The sequence below is a fragment of the Eufriesea mexicana genome, unplaced genomic scaffold, assembly GCF_001483705.2.
Source record: "Eufriesea mexicana isolate 0111107269 unplaced genomic scaffold, ASM148370v2 scaffold757, whole genome shotgun sequence".
NCBI lineage: Eukaryota > Metazoa > Arthropoda > Insecta > Hymenoptera > Apidae > Eufriesea > Eufriesea mexicana.
Genome location: NW_016908927.1, coordinates 821,704 through 832,681, shown reverse-complemented (window position 1 = coordinate 832,681; position 10,978 = coordinate 821,704). Strand labels below are relative to the sequence as shown.

Here is a 10,978-nt window from a genome sequence, read left to right as displayed (position 1 = left end):
AAGAAAAAATAAAAATATCAAACGAGATAATATACTTATAACAAAATTTGGAATTATAGAGTGTATCAATATGATGCATATAATGTATTGAGAAAAGGTGTATTTATTATTATTTCGTTCTATTAGTTTATTAATGATTATTTTCTTTGCATAACTGGTGATCTTAACTGAAAAAAGTGATTTTGTTAAACAAATATAATTATTATTTTATTTTTATTCATTGAAGTAAGATATAGTTTTGATTGACAAGTACCTGTATCTTTATCTTATATATATATATATATATATCTATAACAAGAACGGTAGAATATATCTAAATGTTTAATTGAAACATTTTACTTATAATAATTCAGTATTATTTCATTATTATAATATTGTTTCAGAATATTTTAATATACTATCCCAAATCTATAATTTCAAAATTTTTTATTTTCAATTGATATATATAATATTGCATATGAAGAGAGGGATATTATGAAATATTTCAGATTATTTTTAAACAGGGTGTTCTATTTTAATTTTTTTATGTAATTATTTCTATAATCGACAAATTTATTCAGATGGAATTTTAAATTTATTCTATCTGAAGAAGGACATTTTATAACTGTAGTTCCTCTTTCATGTAAGAAAAGCTGTCTTCAGGTTTTCAAGGTGACCTTTGCGAAACTAAATATTATTTTTAGTTAAGCATGTTGTCTACTTGAAGATAAACTCATTGCTCTATGATATCAGGAATGCTCTGTGGTCGATTAAGGTTATTTGAATATCTTCAATAAATAGATAGGAGACTTTTCCTATTTTGTATATATAAAAAGTTAATCTTGGATACAAAAGTATTAGCTAATTTTGTTCCTAAATAGTTGTTCTTTAACTGGACATTCTTTTATTCAGTGCTTTTTATAATAGATTTTTAATAATTTTTTAACAACTTTGAATAATCTCGAATTGGAATAAACTTTTTTTGTAATGAAAAAAAAAGTTCTTCTTTTGTATAAGATCTAATAAAAAGAAGAAACGTATCATACAGATTTTGTAAAAAGAAAATAAGAAATAACAGACTACCTTAAAATTTCAGAAATGTCTTTATATTAAAACGAACTGAGGTTATCGTACAATGTTTTTCAAAACAGAGCAAATTTCACTTGGAACATTTTATCTTATAGTGAAAAGCTTCGATAATAACACGAAGAAAGTAAAATAGAATATCCTGTGTACATGTAACTCAAACACATTATAACATTTGCAAAGTATTGCTTTTACTTTACAATACTTTTTACATATTTGTCATCCTTATATTGGTAATATTAAAAATTTGATTTATTAATATCCAATATAAGTCCTTAGAACTTATTTACAAAATGTAACTGTTTAAGATTTAGAATTCCGTTCTTATACATCATATTATATTAAACAAATCAGGATATATGATAAAAACATTGTTATAATTCCTTTCTATATAGAAATATTTTAAAAAATTAATGATTTTTATAATTACAAAACAAAAAGTAGTAATCTAGTATTTATAATATATTATTATATCTGTTTAGATTATAATATGGAATATAAAAAACTGAAATTCCATGATTGCAACAAGTATATAGACTATTTACATTATGTTAGGCTAATAGATGTCAATACGCAGTCAACATTATATCTATTTAAATGAAGTAGAAAATATATTAAAAAAATTTATTTGCTTACATTATAACGTAATTATTTAAGAAATTAATGCAAGAATTTAAAATCTTTTTTTTACAATTAAAAATATACGTCAATTGAGTTTAATCAGTAAGAAAACGATATCAAAGAAATACACTTTTAATATTTAAATAAAAATGTATTACTTGTTAGTAAATTTTATGTAGTAATAAATAATCATTACATTCGTAAAAAGTTTGTATTAAGAGAATTAGAAAAAGTCATAAGTGGCCAATGTATATATATATAATTTACTTTAAGTGGTAACTAAATTAGTAATTGTAAAGTTTTATTTATAATTATTAGGATTTTAGAAAAAATGCCATATGATACAAAAATTTATGAAAAAATAATGTGTAGTTTTCTTTATACATGCGTGCCAAATATGCTGGCATAAAAATTATAATCCATAACATGACAAAAATGTTTAACGTGAGATTTATCATTATAAGAAATTCTTTCAAATTCATGTATTTGATTTTCATACCACAAAAATGTATTGTCTAGTCATTACATATATGTATGTATGTATGTATGTATGTATGTATTATGTGTTGTACACATAATATAACAAAATTTGTTGTATCTTCTATAAATTATGAAATTATGTTTTGATTGTATATAGATATTTATAATATGTAAAGTAAAAACTTTGTTAATTTTTATTTAATTACTTATGTATAAAACAGGGTTCCCTAAATGTGATAATATGAATTTTGTCTTTAATGTAATATTTATTTACATTCAATTTTAACGTATACTATGTGCCATATGTTTATTATTTCATTTGTTTTCCATATACAAATTTTAATTCATCGAGATGTTCATTAATTTTAAAAATAAGTGAGGGCTACATATTATTTAATATTTACTCAAAATAATCTACGGTGCATAAATGTCAGAATGAATAAGTGAGAAAATGTGTGTGCATACGTATGTGTGCATACATACACGATAGTGTTCGTTAATTTGTAATATTTACCTTGAGTAACTGCTAAGTTACATATTGTACGAAAAATTATTATATAAAACTTAGATGTCTGATACCGAACGGTGAATTGGTGTTTCATTCGATTTATTCGATTACGAAGATAGTTTTGCATATAAAATATCACCTAAATTTATCCACAAGATTTATCTCATACGTATTTTTATATTTTCTTTCATTAGGAAACTCTTCAATTCTAAATGTCCCTTTGACGGTACTTTTTTATACTAAATATTTTCGTCGCCCGAAAATTTTAAGTGATTTCTCGTTTTTTAGTTTTCCAAATGAAATACCATTCTTTTCTTTTTTTTTCACACTCGAATAAAAATTATTTTTAAGGGATAAAATGTATACCATAAATAATTAATAATTCTTCTGAAAAATGATATTATCATAAGTTATTAAATATCACGTTTTATACGAATTCAAATAGTTCTAACCATTGTTATACAATCAATTACTCTCAAAATATACTCACATAAAACTATTAAAGAGAAAATAAAAAGTTATTAATAGCAATAAATTAATTGGTAGGAAATTCTTTATAGAAAAATAATACATGTGATTTTCTTAAATATAAATTTTCTGACGATAAAGTCAACTATAATGATTTAATTGTTTTGTATTTTAGATCGCTTGATTTAACAGTGTCTGATTTTTCTTGAAATTACATGTAAAATAATCGATGTATAAAATTAAGAAAAACTTTAGTATTATATTCAAATCACATCTATAACGATTCGTAAAATATATGCAAAAAGTCGCCGGTTTAGCAAATGGTTCTTGGTGTTACTGGAAAAGAAGGAACTATAAACGTTTATCAACTTAAATGTAACGACTTACGAAGTCGTGTGAATAATAAATTGCATTAACGCTGTTATTTTATCAATTATTTTATCAGTTTTATCAGTTTCAAGAATCCATGAAATCGATAAACTGTTTTAAAATTTTGCTTGATTCATAATGAATATTTAATTTCTATTAACTTCTTAATAAAACATTTTCAAATATGAGTTGGCAAACTTTTTTCAATTATCTGCCCTCTTAAATATGTTCTGTCAAATTGGTTGCAAAATTTTGCATAATGCTTTGTATTGTATATAGGATTTAATTAAATAGAAGAAACCGATAGAAAATTTCCATTCAAGTATACGTCGAAATTCGTTTTCTACATGATAATTAAGAGTAACAAGACGAATTTGCTTATGCCATTTTAAATATAATTTTATTACAAGTTACGAGAAATAGAGCAACGAAAATAATGGAATCTTCAAATGTATGGAGCGAAATAAAGTGTTCAATGAAATTAATTGAATGGCTTGAACGTTCGTAATACTGCGAGTTTGTTATTCAGTTGGCAGTTACAAAAGCAATCTAATGTACACAAGATAGTTTACTTAACTCGTACATTTCAATTAAATTTGAAATTATAGGATGCACGAAAGATTTTCACGTGACATATTCTGTATGCATATATCTTTTATTGTAAGTGGAATCGTTTCGAAGAACTGGAACATTTTTAGTGGAATGTTATATTTTTGAAATAAAATTTAGAGAAATACAAAATTCGGAATAAGAATTGGCCAATTTTTATTGACTCTATATGTAGTAGTTAACGAAATATATTTCTTCGTTCTCCGATAATTTTCTAAATCATGTCTCATCGATTTAGAACTTCAGTCATATATTATGAATATATTAATATACGCTTATAATATGCATTTACATATAATTGCAACATATGCAATATGTTATTAATATATTCTTATTAATATATTCGAAATTTCGAAAGTTTATTTGAACTTTAATAGCATTAAATCAGACTCTTGGAATATTTTCTGTATTTGTTTCAATAAATTTACATTTATGATCATTTCTCATAGAAATTTACTAAGTTTCTGCAATATTTGTCATGGCATTAAATTTCGTTCAAAATATTCTTTCGCGAATATAATTATAGCTTTTATTATATTTTCGTTTTATTCATCATAAATCCCAAAAAAATAAAAATGTTTTTTTCTATATTAATTACACATAAAGATCAATATTACCTGCCATACTAAATCGCCGCCATGATAGACAATCGTTGTAAAATAAAATTATTCGAGTTGATAAATACCGACAAATAAAGACCACAATGTTTCTTCATATTCCGAAATAAAAAAAAATTGGAAAAACATTTCCGTAAGAATACAAAATTTGTTTCCAAATTTTCGAAACGTTTCCACCTATCCTATAAAAAAGTGCAATTTAGTGCAACTTAATGGAATTTTTGTATACAATTCTTCATATATTACATTTACTGTTAAAAGGTGTTGGATGAATAAAGTATTTGGAAATACAATTAGCAGTCGTGTGTTATAATTTTAATTTCTTAGGCTTTGAAATTAATTACAATTTTCTGGGGAAACATGTTTATAACAAAATTTTTCCAGTATTAACGATAGTAACAAGGAATACCCCTAACGACAAATAAAATTTGTAATATACACAATTTAATTCAAATTGTACATTAAATAATTATTAACTTGAGTTTTTTCTAGAATGTTCCGCCAGCAAATTATCATCTTTTCCGAAATTTAAAAGAATCACATAAACCGAAAATACGAAGTTGAAAGTTGAAATTATGCCACAGAAAAAGCATACGCGATTTTAATGTATGTAAGGAAATAATTAATTAGTCTCATAAAACGATTTTGTTGTATAAAAGTGTCAATTCAGTCTTAATCAAAATTTTAAGAAATAGAAAATTGCCAATTTATCAGTTTTTATTAAAAGATACGGATATTTTTAGCGAGATTTAGTGTAAGAAATTATTTGAATTTACGTATATAATTTTGTATAAAATTATTTCTGAAACAATAATTGATAAAAGGAATATATGAATGTTTATGCGATGTCAAAGTAACACGTTAAGCGAATTACAGATTTAAAGATTCTTACAACCATACGAAAAAATAAGACCATTATAAAAAAGGCGATAAGTAAATAATTTATGTTGGAAAAGGCTAATTTAGCTTGTTTTATCTTTTCATTAAATACCGTTTAAAAACTTTTTATGTATAATTCAATTTTATACCCAATTCTTATAAATAATGCCTAATATATAATACTTTAGAATTTTAAGTAAAAAATTTGTGATATAAATATGTGGAATAAAGTTCTTTCTTCTAAACAAAAATTTTTGTTACCGTTATCATTGTGTGTTTCAATCATAGAATATAAGAATTTTTTGTCACTTTTTGTTGAAATTCGTTGACAAAGTTATAGTAGACACACATAAAATGATGCAGCATTAATACATAATGCAAAATATAATGTATAATGTATGTTTGAACTTCTCTGTAACAAATTCATTTAAAAATATTATTAATAAACACAGTTATATGTTGTGAGTATTGTAATGTAATTTTGTTAAATTATACGATTTAATAAGTAGAATAATAATCAATGAAATTTTCGATATTAATAAATTTAGTTGCACAATATTCCATTCAGTACAGTGATGCTATAAACCACAACGCTAGGCATAAGTGATAATTGAAAATAAGAATAAAGCTGTAAACATATATACATAATTAATACAATTTCATTTTGAAACATTACGTATACACACATGTATATATAAACATACAATGCGTGTGTGTACAGAATACGAATGCAGAATATATACACACATATCTGTAGTGTGTTCGGTATTACATGTATCTAATTAGATTAATAGTACGAAGTCGATTCCATGAGGAAGAAGCTTAGAAAATTTTTCTTATTAAGTGGTCAAAGAAAATTAATAATATTTTTAAATTAATAAATTTAAGAGAAGGTAGGTCATCCTTATTTATAATAATTTCTTCGCATTTGTTCCGATTAGTTAAAAAACTAGTCAGTATCAAGAGTGTCTACTATCCGAAAGTATCAATATAATAGGTAAACGAAGAGAGCAGGGACGATCTCAGTCAGTGTGAACAGTGACTGGTCAGCCGATGTGCCGAATAAACATCGTAGTTCACCGATAATACCCGAAGTCGTAAGGTGGCGAAAGAGACTATTGATGCGAGTGAGACAGAGAAACTCGTGTGAGTGCAATGGTGAAGCAACGTCACTGTCGTTGAAATACGTGCAAAAGAAAATTAGAGTGATTTTAAGACGTTGATCGTTATTGTTCGCTGCAGTGCTCATTTTTGTGATAAATCACGGTGTTAACAAGTGTTATGTTATTTTCGCATGTGTAGGTGACAAAAGAAAAACTTGCCGTAAGATTTCTGGAGGAAAAAACTAGTACGTATACTCTCTCGGAGTAGCAAGTAGTGCGATTATTACGTGTATGTGCCGGCGTCTAGAATATACATTTGTGCTGTCGCGTAATCGGTGTTTTGATCATAACAACGATTTATCGTGTCAAATACAAAGAGCATTGGCAACGTTTATGTTTTCTTACTTGTTACTATTCACGTTAAAACTAGCTATGCAAGAAAGGGATAAATCGGTAACTGGCTGGTGGCAGCCATTTTCCAGATGAGTTTTCCCCTTTCTTTCGATAAGCAAAGTGCGCTATGCCGTGAAAGAGAAAGAAAGAGGTAGTTAGTTAGAGGAAAAAAAAAAGAGACAGAAACCAAGAAGTAGGAGGAAGGAACTGTGTTTTATTATGTTTTACGAGGTATGTTAAAAGAGAGGGCATTTGATGTTGGCCACTAAAATTTACGAACACGACACATATAGTTCCACATTGATGAATATTTAATCTTGTTGCTCGGTATGAAAAAGATAGAATTATCTAAGGAAGTAACGAAGGAAAGAATGAAGGACGAGGAGGGAGGGGGTGTGGATAGAAATACGGACAATACAGAGACCCCCTGTTGTACATTCGGTCGTTCGTAATCACGTATCACGATCGTTTCTGTGCTTTCGTAAGAATCGTCATGATGTCAAGTCTAGTTTCCAAGTAGCCTACTCCTTTGAAATCTTTTCACTCAACAAACAATATCTTGCAAATTTTTTATAATACAACATGCCTATTGATTATATATGGTAATCTTAAAATTGTAAAAACGAACATTGTCAAGGCGCCGTTGAAAAAAAGCGAGGGGTGGTTCGCTAATCTGATCGCGCGACAAAAAAAGGCTTTAAGCTGACTGTTGTGCTTGTGATACAGCATTTCACCGCACAACAGGTACAACATCCTGTTTCAAGTGATTTGATTCTTCTTTAATCTATAATATTATGTTTAATCTACAGTTCTTCTTTATTCTGTAATGTCGTTCTGATTTTTCCGTACGATTCTTTTTATTTACAAGGTTTCATAACCTCTTCCCGATATTCACTAGCAACTCGTATTTATCTGAATTTCTATCAGTTCGAAATACATTTAAACGCAAATTTTAATCAATTATTTCATATGTTGTTACGTCGCTTAACCAATCAACCCTCGTTTAGATGTGTTCTTGTTTGTCTCTATATTCTTGGGGTTAATATGGCAGTCATTTTTCTGAATAGTACTACTACTAAGCAAGATAGATTACTATATAAGAAATTCGTTACTGTAAAAAGAGAAAAGAAATATGAATCTCTTTATTTAACAAATTATATTTAGATTGTGATTTTAGAATTTTGAGAAGATATAGTATTATTTTATGCAGGTATATATGTTTACATTAAATTTTTGCACAAAATTCACATGTATTATATTATCATAAAATTGGAAAATTATTTTATTCTAAATTACTATGGATAGACAATTATTCTTAATGACTCTTTATCGTGATATTTTTAATTTTTACTTTGCAATATTTTATTATGCATATGATTTTAACGCTATATCATTGCATTGAAAGTAATTCGTCTTTTACTTTATTTCATTTAATAAAATAAATGTAATTATATTATGGTTATATATGGTTTTATGATTATAAATTATAGCATCAGATTTAAATACAAAGTAGACACGAATATATATTAATAATGAAAATGTATATCTTTCCTAAAAATATCTTTTATTAGGTATAGAATATTAGATTAGATATAGAATAAACAACATGAAGTAAATCAAAAATGTTAAGTTTGGTAACTACTGATACATTTTTGTAAATGTTATATAAAATAGTTTTTTGTAAACATGTTATATCGATAAAAGTACTTCATATAAATATTATTGAACATAAAAATCTATAATTGTTTGAACATATTTCATATTGTATTCAAAGAGTGTCGTGAAATTAATAATGTAACATTTTCTCTCATTGGTGGCATAAGATTCGACAAAGCTAAGAGTCTATTTATCGATTGCAAGAAGCTGACAAAACGTGCATCGAGAGTGCATATATCTGACAAATATATTTGTGATGTGATGTAATAGAACAAATCGGATGTCAGTGTAATAATATAGTGCCAACTTTACAGATGGATAAACAGGGATGACTGATAATATTTGGAATTCTGGTGGTGGTAAGTTTTATACATTTTATATCGTTTGAGTTCATTTTTGGTTCATGCGAAATAAATATTATTGTATTGCATGAAATTTTTGAGATACGAAAATTAGAGAAGTATAGAATACATTTTATTTTACTACTTTTCATGAATAAAAAAATATTAGAGAAAAGTAATTAACGATTTTGCTTTTACATGGTTGCAAATAAATCCTAAAATAATAAATTACATTATGTTACTATAATAAAAATGTGTGTGAGCATAATAAATACATCATAATTTTGATAACAAATGCTGTTTCTATAGAAAGATGTTTTTGATAAACAGGAAATGATAAATATATTTTTGTAATTTATGCTTGCTATGGTTTGATAAATAATATGAAATATAGCTATATAATAGAAATCATACTTATTTTATTATATTATATAAAAAAATATAATTTTACATTATGTTCATTGATTAGTAATTTACCACAAATTTAACTTGTTAACCTATAATGCATGGCAAGTCATATGTTTTTATATAATATATCATAATTGATCTCAACAAAATAAAATTATATTAGATACAGAAAAATTAAAGATGAGTTTTATAAATGTAATATTATAACTTATTTTTAATGTATATAGATGAAATAAATATTGTGTATTTATGACCATAATTGGTATATAATCATTAATTTTATAGATGTGAAAAGCAATTGTACAATCTTTTGCTCGTGACAATTTATCAAAGCTTGTTTTAGTACTTTTTATTTATTTTGAAGTAATGTTATGTTTATTTTTAGCATGGTAAAATGAAATTATCAAAAATACGGTATGAAAATCTTTTGCTTTATTTATTTTGTATCGATGTACAAATCCTATTAAGTTTATAATATGTTGATTATATAACATAAAAATCTGTAATTATAGTTTTTCCATTATAAACTGAGATATGATATTAAAGGTCTCAGTCTCAATTTTCTATGAATTAAAAATCAAATTGAATATTATATAGATGAATGCGCATATGTGAGCACAAGATTGCATAATTAAATTTTGTTGAATAAGAAGGTGAGCTTTTTTAATGACTAGTTTAATAAACATTCATGTGGTAATTCTTTTTTATGATCCTTTTACAAATGTAGTTGAAGAAATATCAACAAAATACGCAACTTTTATTATCTTACCAAATAAAATGGTATACATTAAATAATTTTAATTATTGCGACTGTAAGATTATTAAAAATTTTCACAATTAGATCAATGAAATTATCGAATACCACGTTAGTTTTACGCGTACGTATTTACGTGTATTTATTGGGTGTTATAAGCATATAATTTATATTTGGTACAAAAAGTGATAAATAGATGCATATCTTTTCGTGCAAACATTTTGTATTGTATAAATAATTATTTGAATAAATTGCCACAGATTCTAGCATAATTATTTTAATTGTCAATAATAACCTATAAATAGTTTTTGAAATGTTATGTTTCATATTTTTTATTAAATTGTAACTAAGTAATGAGTTTATATATATCATGTGACATGTGACATTGTACATTTTAATAATGGCGATCTAACCAATGCGAATTATAATTTTTTAATGTTCGTAAGTTTTTGGTAAATAAAGTAATTTATACTTTTTGAAGAAGGATATACGACAAAGTGCTTTTGAATAGTTTTCATATCCATAATGATTCGAGGAACTAAACTCGAGATTCAACTAGTATATCGAGGTTCGGAGTGAAGTTAGGGAAGAGTTGCATAGAAAAATATACAGCGAGCTCTATCATCTTGTGGCGCGAACTTTTTTCGCAAGTGCCTCGATGCATTTGCGAAATGTAATTGCATCTTTCTTTTCTAACAAAACTATTT

At 25.6% G+C, this 10,978-nt stretch overlaps 1 protein-coding gene across 1 annotated transcript in view; it reads left to right on the top strand.

Annotated features, from left to right (window-relative positions):
• The first annotated feature begins 6,799 nt into the window (after positions 1-6,799).
• The window catches only part of Tlk (Tousled-like kinase), a 367,700-nt gene continuing 363,521 nt past the window's right edge, over positions 6,800-10,978 (top strand). Inside the window, exons 1-2 of the mRNA XM_017899050.1 lie at positions 6,800-7,343; positions 9,083-9,127. Of these exons, the coding sequence (XP_017754539.1) occupies positions 9,097-9,127 (31 nt within the window). The 5' untranslated portion in view covers positions 6,800-7,343; positions 9,083-9,096. The remainder of the gene's footprint in view (positions 7,344-9,082; positions 9,128-10,978) is intronic.